This window comes from Hippopotamus amphibius, chromosome 17, assembly GCF_030028045.1.
Source record: "Hippopotamus amphibius kiboko isolate mHipAmp2 chromosome 17, mHipAmp2.hap2, whole genome shotgun sequence".
In the NCBI taxonomy this organism is placed as follows: domain Eukaryota; kingdom Metazoa; phylum Chordata; class Mammalia; order Artiodactyla; family Hippopotamidae; genus Hippopotamus; species Hippopotamus amphibius.
Window position 1 is genome coordinate 8,599,152 of NC_080202.1, and position 17,673 is coordinate 8,616,824.

The 17,673-nt window shown below is 43.7% G+C and overlaps 1 protein-coding gene across 1 annotated transcript in view; it reads right to left on the minus strand.

The window, feature by feature from the left end:
- Positions 1-17,673, minus strand: part of DNAH2 (dynein axonemal heavy chain 2) — a 94,445-nt gene that overhangs the window by 67,219 nt on the left and 9,553 nt on the right. The window contains exons 5-14 of the mRNA XM_057714414.1: positions 10,173-10,401; positions 9,509-9,619; positions 9,101-9,339; positions 7,985-8,176; positions 7,142-7,299; positions 6,580-6,667; positions 6,030-6,235; positions 5,470-5,599; positions 5,031-5,213; positions 4,143-4,357 (exon numbers count right to left, since the gene is read on the minus strand). Of these exons, the coding sequence (XP_057570397.1) occupies positions 4,143-4,357; positions 5,031-5,213; positions 5,470-5,599; positions 6,030-6,235; positions 6,580-6,667; positions 7,142-7,299; positions 7,985-8,176; positions 9,101-9,339; positions 9,509-9,619; positions 10,173-10,401 (1,751 nt within the window). The remainder of the gene's footprint in view (positions 1-4,142; positions 4,358-5,030; positions 5,214-5,469; positions 5,600-6,029; positions 6,236-6,579; positions 6,668-7,141; positions 7,300-7,984; positions 8,177-9,100; positions 9,340-9,508; positions 9,620-10,172; positions 10,402-17,673) is intronic.

Genomic DNA, 17,673 nt, shown 5'->3' on the forward strand with positions numbered 1-17,673 from the left:
AAGAAAAACACTGAATATCAATGTAACCAAAAATTGTGTCATAGCTATACCAGGAGGATGGAGGGGTGTAAACACGTATGGGAACATTTCTAGTAGCCTAAACATATTCTCGTATGTTCTTCAAACCGAGGCCTTGAACTTGATGCTGTCAAGGTCTTGGCAAGCCTGCTTGGATGTGTATACTACCCAGCAGTGCACCAAAATGTTTCTTCATTTTCTCATCTTGACAAGATTTTTCAAAATAACTTTAAGGCAAATTATCAAATTTAACCTGTCAGTCAACATGATGAATTTGGAAAATACCTTCCTGATGCTGAGCTGAAGATTGTATGAGGAACTTTTTTTCACACTGATGCTCAGGCTTAGCCAGAAATGTGTCAATAAGCTTCTGAAATGCAAATTCATTTTCTTGATAAATAAAATTTCTTTTAAGAAAATCAGTCTGGGGAATTATTTTTATAAAATGTTTTCTAATTTGTCCCCGGACTGGTGGTCAGGCAGTAGAGGTAGAGCAGGGAAGCTGGCTGGGTTTGGTGCTGCCGGCCCAGAATGAACTGACACGATGGAGAAAAGGAGGAAGAGGAAGCCCCAGATGCAAACCACAGACAGACGCCAATGTCCCCTGTCCTGCTCTGGAGAAGTCCCACTACACAGAGGAGTCTGCTACATCCATAGCAATAACACAGCTCTTTTCAGCCACGGTACAGACGACATCTGGAATATGTTTGCGTTAAGTGCAATCTGTAAGGCTGGTCTGGCTGTAAAATGTGGTAAAAGCCAATTTGGACTTCAGAGTTCAAATATTTGGGATATAAGGTGGGGTAACAAAACCCTTTGTGAGATAAAATAGGTGCTATTAGGGACTGGAAGGCTCCCAGAATTAAGGGAAAGTCAGGTAATTCTGAGGACAATCAGGACATTTGAAGAGCATGCTTATTTCAAGATCTTATCTAGACCATGAACACAAAAAAGTAAACCTGATAAAGTTATCTGCCCCTCCTTGGAGTCTTCATACATTTTGGAAAAGCTGAAACTGTCTTGGATGTCTTTACTGGTTTAAAGAGCTCAGACTTTTCAAAATCCTTCCCTGTGATCATGTTTTTTTCCCCCATACATTATTTACTGGATTGAGGTAGTTTTATCTTAAAGCCACAAAAATGTAAAGCAGCTTACAACAGATCTCTCTAGACAACAACTGCCAAAGGACAGGGGTACTTCTTCTCCCTGGAAGAAGTGTTTTAGCCATTATTTGGGTTTCAGCTAAACCCAGGCCATAAATATTTGGCCCAAAGTTGTCTTGCTAAGCTCTGTTATAAAGATTATGCAAACAGTGTTGGAGATAAACATCCGATGTGTCCCTCGACAAGAGATGATCACGGCAGACTGAAAAGTTGTCTCCTTTTACGTGGGCATTAAGCGCAAATGTCAGGTGGACACACCGCTGTAGGGAGAAGGGAACAAGATGCTGGAAGCCCAGGTGAACGCCTCCACACAGAATATTCAGGAACCTTATGGAAACGGTACCACTTCAAAGTCCATCAGTAGTGGATTGATGGATTAAGTCACGGTACAGCCAAATCATGGGATGCTATAAGCCATGAAAAATAATCATGTAGTTATGTACGTACAGAATGGAAAATCTCCCACACATTTGTTAACCTTAAAAAAAAAAGTAAGTTGCAAAAATACTGTTGATAACGGGATCCTGTTTTATGTGTACAGTGTGTATTTTTGATTACATGGTGATCACGGTTACCTCTAGGCAGTAGGGCCGCGTGCTGGTTTTTCACTTTTTCCTTTATATACTTCTACGTCAATCTTCTTTTTTTTTCTTTTACACTGAGCATGCGTTACTTTTCTAACTTAAAATTTTTGCTTTAAAAATTAAAAAAGATTTTAAAAATTAAAGAAAAGCAACCATATGAAATGGGGGGTGGGGTGGGGTGGAGTGATAAAACAATACACCAAATCTTTAAGAGTGGTTATCTTTGGAGGAATTTTTTTCTTCCTTCTACTTTTCTGCATTCTGCAAATTTTCTAAACGGATCAAGAATTTTATAGTGGAAAAACTGAATAAATCATTTTGAGAACACTTTGAATGTATAGAACAGTGTGGACAGTATGCTACTATTCATATTAAAAAGTATACTTAGATAGACATACAGTCTTATCCCTGGGATGCTACACAAGAAACTGGCAACCATGACTCTTTCTTTAGAAAGAAACTGAGTCACTGGGGGACAGCAGTGGAGGGAGATTTCTTCATTCTCAGCCCTGATGTGACTTTTGAATTTTAGAATGTGCATTTATTTCCCCTTTTAAAAGGTGAAAATGTTTTAAAAATTAAAACTATTATATCACCTTGCAAAATTTGTTTTGAAAATACTGTCTTCACACCAAGTTTTATGAGGCAATTTTTTTGGAAGGGAAAACAATGTTTCTTGATTATTTATTCTTTGCGAGGAATTTTACACATGTCATCTTACCTCATGACCATCTCAGAAAAGGATTTTTTAAGTAGGTGAGGAAACTCCGGCTCAGAGAAATGCAGTGGTTGCCTGAGGTCACACAGCAAAACAGACCCTCTCCAGGCTTTGAACTCTAATCTGCCTGGCACTGAAGCTTATTCTTTAGTCACCCTCACTGGCTGGCCCTGAGGATTAGAAGGAAGTAGGCACCCACCAGGGCTGAACTGTGGCTCCTCTTTACCTCTCTCTCAACTCTTGCTTCCTCTCATACTTAAAATGTAAACAGCGATCATTGGTGTTTAATAAAATTCTGTTAATTGAATATAGTACTTTAATTCGTGGGGAAAGGGCAATGCAAACTCAGTGCCCTTGGGGGTACCCAGCTTGATGGGATGATGCGTTTTGCAGATTCAACCCCATTATGTGCTTGCAAACGTCATAGCCAGGATAACCCTGGCCTGACCTTCTGTCTCTTCAAAATCTTATCGTTGATTTATGAGGCCATTTTTATAGGGTCCTGCTTGGCCACACCTCAGAAAACCATGAACCCTGTCAAAGCAGATCTCAACACCCCTCCCTGGTCAAAGGCTTATCTCAAACCTCTTACCCTCATCTTCACACCCTGCTTGTCACCTGCTTCCTGATCCATGTGGCTTCTCACATCTATGTCCTTCTCACTGCCTTCCCCTCACCCCTCTGACCTGACACCCAGCACTGTCTCTCCTCTCTCGGTTTTGTTTCCTTCCTCAGACATCATGTGTCATCTTCACCCCCCAGCCCCCCACCCCCGCCTCCCCATGGTTAGGCTGCCTCTGGCTCCCAGGATGGACATGCTCAGCCTCTCTGTCCCAGACTCCATTTCCACAGGGGCCGTCTTCTACATTTGTCCCAACAGATAAGGACATTCCACAAGTTAAAGACAATTCTGGTAGCAACAGCCTAGAAGTGTGGGGAGGGACTCTTTCTATAGGGCCTCGCTGATGACAAGAGGGAGCCCAAACCAATCAGGGAGAAAGTTATTTCCTTCCAATTAGGAAAACGCTGTCATCGGAAGGTTTGTCATCTCTGTAGACAGCTGCCTCGCACAGTTCCTTTTTTATTTCTCTCTACTGCATCTTATATGAAAAGGAAGCATGACTCCAGGGTAGAACTGTTCACTTATAGAGCGACAGAGGGCAAGGACTTTGCCACTGGACACATTCCCTGTGCCCATCTCTGTTCTTAGCACGTGGAAGGCACTCACTACATATTTTTGAATAATAAACTTAACTAATAAAGTTAAATTGAAAATAATGGTGATAGGAAAATGTCATGATTCTAAAGCAGTAGGAGAGGGCATGACCTGACAGCCCATCAATTCTCCGGAAAGCCCCATCCCTGGCTCACAGTTTGGACGATTTCACTGAGCCATTGCGGCCACCTAGTGGCAGAACACCTGCATCACTGCTTGAGTAGGTTACTGGGGTTTTTCTATGTTTAATCCATTTTTTTGAAGATAAACCGTGAAATTAAAATTAAGAAGTGGTAGTAGACATACTACAGGATAAGAGAGAATTAGAAGTATGGAGGGAGACACCAAGAGATGGGAGTTAACCTCTGGGAAGGGTTGGGGAAGGGAAGAGCACCAAAGACAGGACAAGCAGAGGGGGAGGGGGGTCGGGGAGGATGTCGTACTTGTCAAAGTTCACGTCCAGCATGCCCGTCTTCTCTTGGCTGATTCGTAGCAAAGGGGTATCCAGCCGCCGAATGCAGTCTTTGTCCAGCGTTGATGTCCAGGCTTGGAAGGTTTTTCGAACCAGTTCATCAATAGCCTGAACCATCTGCTGATACGTGTGTACACTCTCCTCTCCGGTCCCAATGTGGGGCAGGAAATGAGCATTGGAAAGACACTGCAGGGGAAGAACCAGGGATGGCTGGAGTCTACCTGCCACATTCCTCTGTGTCACCATCTCCCTGAGACTCCCATCCCCCACCCCACCCCAGCCCACCCCCCACACACACTGACAATATGTATAAGACTTGCCACGGAGATGGAGTTTGACTACTCAGAGGGAAGGTGGAGTCAAAAGGAAAGGTGAGGGACGTCCCTGGTGGTCTGGTGGGTAAAATCCGCGCTCCCACTGCAGGGGGCCGGGGCTCGATCCCTGGTCAGGGAACTAGATCCCGCATGCCTGCTGCAACTAAGAGTTTGTCTGCTGCAACTAAGACCCAGCACAGCTAAAATAAATAAATTTTTTTTTTTAAAAAAGGAAAGGCGAGAGAAAGAGATTATGGCACGAGAAAGGGAGTTAAAATGAAGAAAGAGAAGCACAGAGATTCAGCACGAGGAAAAAAGTTGGGAAAAGAAAGTCAATCACAGGAGGTTAAGAGGCACAAGGTCAAAAACTAGCATGAGTCCTTCCTCAGGACAGATCACTACATCTGCCACCCCCTGGATCGACCCAGTCTCGGTCAGGAAGCCTCTCTGGACGGGCCCCTGCACCCCTCCTCCCAGCACGGGGCTCAGCCTACACACTCTACCACTGTCACACTGAGAACAATTCTGGGAACGGCCAGGCTTACATTCATGACTCTGTCTATGCGACGCCGTAGGATCCGCACCCAGTGCGCCTGCCCCGAATGCTGGGCCATGTAGGGCTCCAGGTACAGCCACTTCTTGTTCAGCTCACGGTTCACGAGGGCCAGCTCGCTGTTGAACAGCATGTAGAGGTCCACCGCCTTCTTGTCATATGTTCGCTTGATAGTCTGATGAAGAGGAGGAAGCTGACAACACGCCCAGGGATGGGGGTTCCCTGCAGCTCCTCATCCTGGAGGAAAGCTACACCCCTGCCGTGGGAGCCCCGCTCCCGAGCTATCCGGACATTGGGGGAACAGCAGAAGAAAAGACACACTGGCAATTCAGGACATGGAGGGAGCATGAACGGAGGTTGGATGGTGTCTGGAAGGACCAGGAGGAACTGAGGGAAAGTGTAAGAGAACCAGGGGTGGAGGAAGCAGGCACCTCTCGGGCCGCCAGCCTGTGAAAGGTATCCAGCAGTAGCACCCCGTGCTCCACGTCGCGGACTAGCTCAAAGGCGGAGGTGATCAAGTTCTGAGTCATCACCTCCAGGTCCTTGACTCCTGCCCGGAACCTGCACCATTAGAGGCATGTTGAAGGGTGGGTGCCCTCGCCTGCCCCCAAGGACACCCGCTGAGTAAGACTCCTATGCGTTAGGTCCTGAGGCGCCAGGCACTGAGTGCTTTACACGCATTAATCCATTTATCGTTCAAAACAATGCAGTGAGGTAGGCTGTATCACTGACCATATTTTATAGGTGAGGAAACAGAGGCCCCAGCTGGTAGAGCAATTTACATAACTGGTTTGTGGCAGAACCAGAATCCAAGCCCAGAAAGGCTGACTCTGGACCCTGAGTCTGAGGGGCCACTTCCTTCCTTGTGTTCCCCTTGCCCTCCCTGTCCCTGACCTGTGGCCTCGACGCTTCCTGAGTGCACTCCACTCTCTCTCGCCTCCCTGACCTCCCTTCCCTTTCTACCCAGGGGGCCCACCAGGGATGCTCTCACCTATTGTAGTCCTCGTGCCAAGAGGTGTTCTTGACATCCAGGATGCCCCCGCGAACAGCTCGCAGCACGTGCAGGTTTTTGTGGAAGATGTCCTCAATCTCCAGCAAGTTCCGTGTTATCTGGGGCCCCTGGGCACCAGAGAAGCAGGGAAGGGGGCCCTGCCTGCCATCTTCCCAGCGGGCAAAATGGTACTGACAGTCACATACCTGAAAAGAAGGCAGTGTGAGGCTTCCTGCCCTCCTTTTGGAACCTCTGTGTCCTGAGCTCTTTGGTTTAGCTTAAGATGGCTAAAAAAATAAGGAGGACCAACCAGCTGCAAGGGGCTCCCGGGGTGAATTTTAGGTGCAGAATGAAATATGAGCTCCTAAGGCACCAATAACAGGCAAGAGCCTCAAAGTGCGGGGTGGAGGTCAGGCACATGGTCGTGTGAAAAGAGCCAAAGTGGCAAGTTCTATGTGTAGCCTCAGCCCCAGCTCCCCCCAGCTCCTGGACCAGGATTCTGGAGTGTCTGCTGTTGGCTTTGAGTCTCCTTCCCTGACAGTCTTCCCACCTCGATAAGGTCCTTGCAGCGTTGCACAAAGGCATCGACCTGGGCAAATATGCTGGTCTGGTCTAGGACCCAGCCCCGGCTGGAGAACCTGTTTGGAGAAAGACCCATCAGTCAGAAGCGGGAACACGAGGCATCAACCTGCCCAGGCCAGCCTGGAACCGAGAGTCCTGGTTCAGAGGGAACCTTAGAAATGAGACCCCAAGAAACAGTTTTCCTGAACCCCGAGAGAAGGAACGCAAAGTGAGGAGAGCCAGAGAGGAAACAAAACATCTCAGTTCTAAGAGAAGGTTTACACACAGTGGAATTTTAGACTTTAGGGCCAAGAAAGGAGGAAAAGACCGGGAGGGATTCCTGGGAGGAGGGAGAAGAGGTTATTAGAGTTAGGAGGACCTAGGGCGGAGAGCTAGAATACCTGCATCCAGAGAGAAGACTCGGACCCATGTAAAAACTCTAGGAAAATATAACCCATAGGCTTAACATGCAAGCGAAAGGACTCCGAATCTACCCGCTACAGGAATGATGAGGGGGTGACACACAGGGTGTTAGGGGAGGCACGTCATACTGGGTATGCATCTGCACAGCCCGGAGGTAGTGATCCTTCCAGGCCTGACAGCAGGAAATGCAGCCTTGTAGGTCCTCCTTGCTAGAAATGACGTATCCCTCAAAGATCCGGTCCAGGGAGATGGCATGGCAGCAAAGGCGGATGATCTCATTGCTCATCTGCAGGCGGGGTCCCAACGGCCTCAGTTTGCAGCCTTAGTTGCACCCCACCCCCCGGGAGTCCCCAGGACCATGGCTCGGGTCTCAGCCTCCTACTGCTGGATTTGGCTGCAGATGTCCCTCTTGCCCCTGGTCCTCCACCACTGGTGCGGCAGCACCTCTGGGCTCCACCTCCACTGCCCACCTCAGCCCAGCTCTGCAGCTGCATGTCCAGCCAGCGCTCAGCTCAGCGCCCATCCCCCACTCTTTGGCTCCATGAAATGTGCCCTGTCCTGCTCCTCAAAAGCAGGTGTTGCTTCCTAAATCTGCCTCTTGCCCACTGCAAGTTCCATCTTTGGAAATGAGAAAGAGTGGGTCTTCCCCTCCCGTACAACTCAGCCTGGGAATCTGTCCTTCCTGCCTCCCTCCCTACGTTCTATCGATGCCTCTTCACAAAGCCCCTCTTCCCACATGGGCTACATCCATGTGGAAGCAAAATGTCCAGTCCAGGACCCAACTCTGAGCATCACTAAAGTTGATAATGCAGGCAGAAAGCCTCTGGCCTCTGTCCGACCTGAAGGGCATCCTCACTACCTTTTCACCGCAGATCTTCTGCCCAGTGAATTCCACCTCCTCCAGAAATCTGTGTCCTATCAATGTGGCCACCCCCTTATAACCCTCTGTCCCACCCTCTGCAGACACACACCTTCCGGAAGAGGGAGGTCAGCCTCTCCCGAGTGTTATAGTGGGGAGAGTTGACCCAGATGACACGGATGAGACTGATCAGCCTCGGGAGTTTGCTAGAGATGTCCTTGGGCCGTGTGAAGGCCAGCTCCTGGTAAGGTTCCTTCAGGATCGACAGGAAAGTCAGGTTCGACTGTGCTTGATGAGAACCATCCTGGCAGTAAAGAGAAACCAGGAGAAGACTTACCCCCTGGAAAGAACCGGTTCAAAATGAGGGCTTTTGAGCCTCCTCGAACCTCATCCCGACGTGCCTCTCCAGGAAGTATTCCCAATTAACCCTACCTCGTGCCAATTGCCTTGGGTCTCTGCCACCCTTCAGGACCAGTGTTTGCACATACTGACTTTTATTCATATACTAGTTTCTACGAAAGTATTTGTATGTCTTTTCTCAAGTATGAGTCCCATCTCCCCCACTAGACTGGGAATTCCCCATGCTCAGGTTTTGCATCCATTTCTCTAATTTTTCCCCTTGAGCTCACAACTCTGCACAAAGGAGACACTCAATAGCTGTTGATCAACTGACTGGACATCACTCCCATTCATCCCCGTGCTTCTCACCCAGCCCCCTTCACTGCCCTGTTCTCAACAAGGGTTTTAGTCTTCTCTGCCTAACTGTGGCTCAATTTCCTCAATCCAGCTTCAAATTCCACCTAGGAAGAGAAGGCTTCTCTCTCTGTTTTCTGCAGATCACTCTGATCTCTGTGTGTCCCAACACTAAGAAAATCAGCTTGTCATATTATACCAAATTTAATTTGTTTAAAGTGTTTCTCTTGCGGGTCTCTTGGCTGAACCCCATGGGTTTGTCTTTGACCCCAGGCCATCTAGTCATCTCTTTTGTGTAAGTCTTATTTCTCAGCTGGATTGTAGGGGTTGGGCTCATAGAGGGCACTCAACAGTAAGCTCCTTGGGACTTTGTGTTCTACCACTTTTATGTTCTCCCACAAGTCCAAGTCTAAGCACTGGGTGCATCTATCTTTGCCTCTGATGACTATGTTGACCGTCTCTTCTTAGCACTTCATATTGTCCCCACCACTGTCCACTTTCTGCCAAGCCTCCATCCTTCGATCCACTCACAGACCTGGATCTGCTGGGCCAGCTTCATAAAGGGTGCCAGGTAGGATGACTTGGCAAGACGCAGGATGGACTCAATGTGTTTCACTCCTGGCTTCACCAGCTGTTTGCTGATGCCAGACAGGTCCAGGCATCGGTTGCGCCAGAATTCAATCTCCTCCAAAGGACCTAAATTTTCTCCTGTCTCCACAGTCTCCTGGGCACTGAGCACCTCCTTTATCTGCCGTGTCCAGTGGATCATGGAGGCTGCCAGGAAGAGGACAAAACCTCTTGCATTTCTTTGCAGTACTCCCCAGTTTTGTCCTTCCTCTTCCCCCTACAGAGCCCTCCTAACCCAACTCCTGTCCCAGCCTCTGTGCTGCCCCCTCTCCACTCCCCTAGGAGCCCTGACACATGGGCAATGCCAGCCACTCACTCTCTAGTCGCTGCACCAGCTCTTTGTCCTTAACGACCACCTCGGGCTCCATGTTCATGGCCTCTGTAGGGATGTAGAGAACAGTGTGCCCCTCCAGTTTGTACCGAATATCTAAGGAAAGGAAGTGGCCGTGAGAGTTCGCAGAGGGTGATGCGTTTATGCCACCCCAGTTCCAATCATGGTAGATGATCTGGGGCCCAGGAAGTCTATGCATTTCAGGAGAGCAGGTAGGAAAAACTATGACTCATGCTTTTTTGATGAAAAGCAGGAAAATGACAGAAGGCAAGAGGGAAACTTCACTGAGATATAATAGCAACTTGTCATAAAAAAAGGTCAAAGATCTATACCACGCCTTCAACACTCCCTTCTATGATACCTGCGCTCCCCCCTACTGCCCCCATACCACCTCCATCTCCCCTTGCCCCATATGCACTCTTGGAAATTTCCAACTCTGAGCAAGTCTGGCAAACTGTTCTACAGCAGAAAACTCTATCTGAATTAGAAGGCAAACTCTGTACTCTGTTCCACTCATTCAGCAAACACATTCCAAGCACCTACTCTGTGCCCAGCAATGCAGGTACTCAGGATCAATTTCCCACCTGCCTCACTTGCTCTTCTATGTGGGGACTGGGGAGAAAGCGGGCACTGCAGTTTTTCTGCTCACCTGTCAGGCAGGCCAAGAACCTGTGCAGGTGAGAAGCAAAATGATTTCGAATGCTCTCAGGCCAGGTTGTGTTTCTAAAGATCTGAGGGGCAAAGACGCCGCTGAGCAGCCGAAGCAGGGCTGGGATGTAGGAACCCCGCACCGTCCCAAACTGCACAGTTGCCTCAAAGTTTTTGGGAGTGATGGGAACTGGTGCTTGGCGAATGAAGTAGACAATCTGGTTCTGGGTCTGCATGAAAGACAGTAGATTAGAGTTCGCATTCCCCTAGCATATCCTGATCCTTCTCCAAATAGCAACATGAGGTGCTTCCTGTTCTTGTCAAGGACATAACAGAGTCCGTATCCAGAGATGTGGGGAGGAAATGTAGAGAGCATGCCTTGAGGGTAGGGACTGTGTATTTGTCCTAGAACAAAATATTTTGTGCTCTAGAACCTAGCACTGTGACTGGGACATATTAGATGCTCCATAAATGATGGAAGGATGGATGGATGGATGGATGGATGGATGGATGGATGGATGGATGGATAAATGGAATGAAAAGGATATAGGAAAAGCAAAAAGGAGGACAAAAAGTAAGAGACAATTGTCTAGGGTTTTCCATTTCACTTGCATAACTTTTCCCCCCAATATTTTTTTTATTTTTATTTATTTTTATTTTTTTGGCCACACTGCATTTAGGATGTTAGTTCCCCAACCAGGGGTCAAACCCACGCCCCCTGCATTGGAAGTGAGGAGTCTTAACCACTGGACTGCCAGGGAAGTCCCTCCTCCAATTTTTCTTTTAGCCTTCAATTTTGTTTATGCTGAGTTTTTGTTGTTGTGTGCATTCAGAATGTATAACTTTCATGTTGTTAAAACTTCTTAAAGTTTCTGACTTCCACATGCTTAGGAAAGTCATTCCCACTCTAAGATCAGATTCACCTGTTTGTTTTTCTTTAGTGCTTTTGTAACTACTCTTTATAGTTTTATTTAACTTTGGAAACTGAAAATAAAGAGCAAAGAAGAAATTCATAATCACTTGTCTTCCCACTACCCAGAATTAAATTTTGGCATTTTGTATTTATTTTTTTAAAAAGCTTAACAACTATCATTTTTGTTAAAGTGATATGTTAATTATAGATAACTGAAACAATGCAGAAAAGTACAAAGAAAAAATGTGTCATCTAAAATTCCACCACCCAGATGTTAATAATTATCATTGGAGAAAATATGATTCCAGACGCCTCTCTCTATATAGCAAGAGGGAAATAAAAGTTATTTCAAAATAGGATCTTGGTTTTTTTTTTTGTTTCTTTTTTAGGCGCACAGGCTTAGTTGCTCCATGGCATGTGGAATCTTCCCAGGGCAGGGCTCGAACCCGTGTCCCCTGCATTGGCAGGCAGATTCTTTACCACTGCGCCACCTAGGAAGTCCAGATCTTATTGTTTTTTTAGGATCATGTTCTTCTTAACTAAAAGTGTTAAATTTAATTTTACTTGGATTTAATGGAATAAAAAGACATTGATAAAGAAACTGTTGAGCTTCAAATACAATGTTTCTTCATTTGTAAGAGAGATTTCGTCCTAAAAGACCCCTTTCTAAGGTTATAAGAACGATAATGAAAAATATTGAGGTTCGTTTTCTTGGAATTCCCTGGCTGTCCAGCGGTTAGGACTTGGCACATTCACTGCCCTGGCCCAGATTCAATCCCTGGTCGGGGAACTAACTAAGATTCCCCCAAGCGACGTGGAGTGGCCAAAAGGAAAAACAAAAAACGTTTCGTTTTCTCACTATCTTTCAGTTTGATTTTGAGTTCAATGACTCACTGCTTTGCAAGGTAAGAACACTGGCATCCTCACATTCCTGCTCATTTTCTCACCACTTCCCAAGTTTTGTTATACTATTATTTTTACATTGTCCAGGTTGATAACATTCACATTTTATACCACAGCTGTAATTCCCGTGGTTATTTAGTACTAGTTCTTTATTTATTTACTATTCATAGAGTCTCTCCTCCTGAGTTCTCTATTTGGTTCATTCCTTAATGAACTGGATTTCACTGATGATGTCATTTTTGCTTTTTTAAAGTAGGGTTCTTTCAAGACTGAAAATGACTGCCTATTTGTTGCCTCCATACTTGACCATCTAGGCTGGGAATAACACCCCTGGGTTACACTGTGGTTCCTGGAGAACGCATAGGTGTAGTCTTCTGGGTGTGCAGAGCCGTCTGAGATCAGCCTGATAGTTCCCCTTGGTAGATAATTTGGGTTTTTAACTAGAGGCCTAAATAATTTTTTCCCAAATTTTTATTTTGAAAAAAATTCCAACCCATAGAAAAGTTGCAAGAAAAGGGCAATGAATGATAATGGGCCCTTCATCTAGGTCCACTAATTGTTAACATTTTCCCGTATCTGTGCATGACTGCGTGCTCTCTCATTCTCTCTCCATCTCTCTCTGCTGAGCTGTTTCAGAGTTAGCAGCAGACGTTGTAAAACGACACCCTTACATACTTCAGCATATGGCTCCTAAAGCGAGGATATTCTCCAACATTCCCAGCACTGTAATTACCACACTCAGAAAATTTCACTTCATTTAATACTTTACATAATACACAGTTCATATTCGATTTCCCCCAATGGTCCAAATAATGTCATTTACAGCTGGTTTCTTCCCATCCAGGATCCAATCCAGATCACACACGGCTGTGTCTCCTTTAATTTCAATACACTTTCCCCTTCTTTTTCTTTCTTCTATGACAGTGATATTTCTAATAGTCCAGGCCAGTTGTTTCCCAAAATGTCCCTTAATTCAATTTGTCGGAATGCTTCCTCATTATTAGATGCAGGTTAAATATTCTCGGCAGGAAATCCACTTAGGTGATGTTCCCAAAGAATTAATTTCCCCGAATTTAAGAAGCTTAACTAAGACGTGTATTGACATTAAATGCTGTGTAACAAATTTTTGTGGAATGAAGCATGTCCTTTCTATTTCCACATTCTGATCCTTCTGCAGCTCAGGGAAATTCTCTGTATTTTATTTTTTAATTTATATTCTGTTTCATTAGTTGGTTCCCTATGTTAGATCACCTGTGTCTGTCTTTCACATCTATTAACTTCTCTCTAGCTGTATTGTCATCGGTTTTTTTCTTCTGTGTACACTGTGATTATCTCAAGGCTCTCTTCTATGTCCATTCAGATTTTCAGTGATAGCTATTCAATTCCTTACTGTTTCTAACCTACTGATTTTAACATGTAAACATGCTGCTTTATTTACTTCAAAAATCTGCACTCTCCCTTTTATTTCATTCTCATGTTTTATCATTTCGTCTCTCGGTTTTTTTAAAAATTAAGTTTGTGTTTGTATTATGTCGTACTATAACATGATGCCATTGTGAGGCATTGCCTTCTGTTCAGTTACATTTTCCTCTTTTGCATGATTTGTTCTGTTCCTTTTCTTCCTTGAAGTGTCAATAGTATGCTTGCAGTTGCCATGCAATTTCTTTTCGTTTGTCTCATGCTTGCACCCGCTCTCTGAATTTATTCTTTTTGTTTTAAAGTACTATGGGTGACTTCCTGATGTCCCACTGTGACAGCCCAGCTTCATGTCCCCCTGGAAGTTAAAGTGAAAGGGTTGGGTATTTTATGTTTCATTCACTTTTCTCTAGCCTAAGATAATTGCATGAGGGGATGGGCAGGTGGTTAAGGCCAATTTAAAACAGTGTAAAATCTTTATTAAAATACCTGGGCTCTTTCTCTCTTTTCAGATTTTGTTAAATACTCTGAGATTCACTCCATCTTATGGGGATCGACCATTTCCACAGAGGACGGCTTCCTTAAGTCAGTGCATAGACCTTTCATTGGGACCCCACTTTTAAAGTTTATTAGATTAGATTTTGCTTCTTTCCTTGTTTGTTAACTCTTGGGTGTTTTTTTTTCTTCTGATTTTACTTTTTGCTCATTTTATCAAGTATTCAAGAGCAATAATTTTTTTTTAATTAATTAATTAATTAATGTTTTGGGGCTACATTGCTGCCCATGGGCTTCTAGTTTTGGTGAGCGGGGACTACTCTTCATTGCAGAGCACAGGCTCTAGGCATGCAGGCTTCAGTAGTTGCGGCATGTGGGCTCAGTAGTTGTAGCACACAGGCTTAGTTGCTCCGTGGCATGTGGGATCTTCCTGGTCCAGGGATCGAACCCATGTACCCTGCATTAGCAGGCAGATTCTTAACCACTGCACCACCACTGCACCACCAGGGAAATTCCAAGAGTAATAATTTCTTTTTTTTTTTTTTCTTTTTTTTTGGCACACGGGCTTAGTTGCTCCGCGGCATGTGGGATCTTCCTGGAGCTGGGATCGAACCTGTGACCTCTGCATTGGCAGGCAGCTTCTTAACCACTGCGCCACCTAGGAAGCCCAAGAGTAATAATTTCTTGAAGAAGTTTTTCAATTGTCCATCTTGACCCAGGATAATACAATTAAATCCTTGATCTATTTAGAATATATTTTGGCATACTAAATAATTCTTTTCAGCTTTTTTGAGGACTAGTTGAGAAATAAAAATTGTATATATTTAAGGTGTACACCTTGCTGTTTTGACATACATATACACTGTGAAATGATCGCTACAATCAAGCTAATTAGCATATTCATTATTCCATATGGTTACCATTTTCTTTTTGTTGTTTTTTCTGTAATGAAAACACTTAAGATCTACCCTTTAGCAAATTATATGTTACAGTATGACTAACTATAGTTACCATGCTGTCTATTAGATCTCCAGAACCCATTAATCTTGCATAACTGAAACTTTGTACCATTTTCCCCCAGTTTTATCACATTATTGACTTATAACATTGTATTAGTTTAAGGTGTACAACGTAATCATTTGATATGTGTATTTACTGCAAAATGATTGCCACAATAAGTTAACACTTATCACCTTCATAGTTACAACCGATTTTTCTTTTCAGAACTTTTAAGACCTACTCCCTTAGCAACTTTCAAATATATGATACAATATCGCTAACTAGAGTCACCATGTTGTACATACATTACATCTGCAGAACTTATTTATAATTGGAAGTTGTACCTTTTGACCAGCTTCATCCATTTTCTCTACTCCCCCACCTGCAACTCTGGCAACCACCAATCTGTCCTGTTTCCCTCCATTAGAATCTCTGTTTCTCAGTCTATCCTGTTCTTTGTTTCTATGAGTTAATTTTTTTTTCTAGATTCCACATATAAGTGAGATCATACAATACTTGTCTTTCTCTGTTTGACTTATTTCACTAAGCGTAATACCCTCCAAGGCCAACCATGTTGTTGCAAATGGCAAGATTTTTTTTTTCATTGCTGAATAATATTCCATTGTGTGTGTGTATTCCACATTTTCTTTATCCATTCACCCAATGATGGACACTTAGGCTGTTTCCATATCTTGGCTATTATAAATAATACTATTTATTATATAGTATTATATAATAAATATATTATATAATACCCATGGGGATGCAGATATTTCTTCAAGCCAGTGATTTCACTTCCTTTGGAGATATACCCAGAAGTGGAATTGCTGGATCATATGCTAGTTCTGTTTTTATTTTTTTGAGGATCCTCTTTACTGTTGTCCATAGTGACTGCACCAATTTACATTCTCAGTGCACAGGGGTTCCCTTCTCTCCACATTTCATCAACACTTGTTATCTCTTGTTTTTCTGATGATAGCCATTCTAACAGGTACGAGGTGATACCTCATTGTGGTTTTGATTTGCATTTCTCTGATTAGTGAAATTGAGCAAATTTTTCATGTACCTGTTGGCCATTTGTATGCCTTCTTTGGAAAAAAATGTTTTTTCAATTCTTCTGTGTATTTTTAAATCAGATTGTTTGTTTTCTTGCTATTGAAGTGTCTGAGTTCTTTATATATATTTTAGACATATATCCATCTCTTATCAGATATATGATTTGCAAACATTTCCTCCCATTCATAGGTTGCTTTTTCATTTTGCCAATGGTTTCCTTTGCTGTGCAGAAGCTTTTTAGTTAGATGTAGTCCCTCTTGTATATTTTGCTTTTGTTGCCTTTGTTGTAGTGACAGAAAATTTGTATCCTTTGACCAGCATCTCCCTATTTTCCCCTCATCCCAGCTAACTAGATTTTTTTAATAGAAAACCTTTGTTTTCCTCATTTCCCATCAAAGATTTTAAATGCAATTTTTGTAGAAAATGCTTACATATACGTTTCTTTACTCTCTCTGTTTCTTTACTGTTGCTTATATAATACATACTCCTGCCCCAGTCTAACTATTTAAATTACTGTAATTTAATAAAAGATTTTCGTATTCACAGGTCTCCTCCATTACATTCCTTCTTCATCTTTTTTTTTTTTTTTGCTATTTTCATTTTTCTGGATGTACTTTAAAAACTCCTTTACACTAGGGATCTAAGGACTGTGGCACTTGGATTGGAGTTGCATTAAAATGATCAATTTTTGGGGGGTGGAATGATCTTTATAATATTAAGATTCCCACTCAGAAACAGGATAGGGCTGTTAATTTACATAAATCTTCTTTCATGGCTTGCAACAAAGCTGTTTTCTTTCATATAAATCCTAAATATTTTTTTGCAAATTTTTGTTCCTTTTGTGAATGAAATATCTTTTTCACGATACTTTACAGCTGATTATTGCCAATGCACAGGAAAAAGCCATAGCCTGTTTTGGGCTTTGTTTAATATGGAAGCTTCACAAATCGTGTCATTGCACAGAGCCATGCTAATCTTCACCATCATTTCGATTTTTTTCATATGTGCTGCCAATAAAAGCAAAGCAATAGCCTTTTTCTTTGCCAAAATTTTATTTCCAAAGATTTTAAACATACAGAAACACTAAAAGAATTCTACCATAGTGACCTGGACACCCACCGCTCATATCCTACTTCAAACATTTTACTATATATCTGTCTTTTAACGTTTCCCTACCCTTGACTTACCTTTCACTAATGTATCCTCCACGTTGTTGAAATAGTTATCTGTCTAACCCATGAGAAACTTCAATAGTTCCCTCTGGAATAAAGCCAGATTCTTTAGCATAACATACAAGGCCCTTCACAAGCTGCGCCCGACCCACCTTTCCATTATCATTTCCCACAGCTCCTCTTTGCTTTGCACATAAAGCATTCTTTACCTGGATGTTACTTGGCCTCGATGAAACCCTACTTACCCTTCAGCCCCAGCTCAAATATCACCTCCGTCGCCAAGTCTTGCCAGCATTCCACTGGCTACATTAGTTGCGCCCATAAAGCTCTTATAAAGCTTTGCCTAAGCATCATAATATACTGTAAATATTTTTTATATGTCTGTCTTCCCCATTAGACCATGAGATCATCAAAAGCAAAACCCTGCCTCACTCCTCTCTGTATCCTGCTGCCCAGCAGGGTGTCTGACACACTGTGAGGCTCAGCAGACCTTGAACACAGGAGATAAGACTTACAGGTGACGCAGCTCCGAGGAGCCCTCAGCCCCC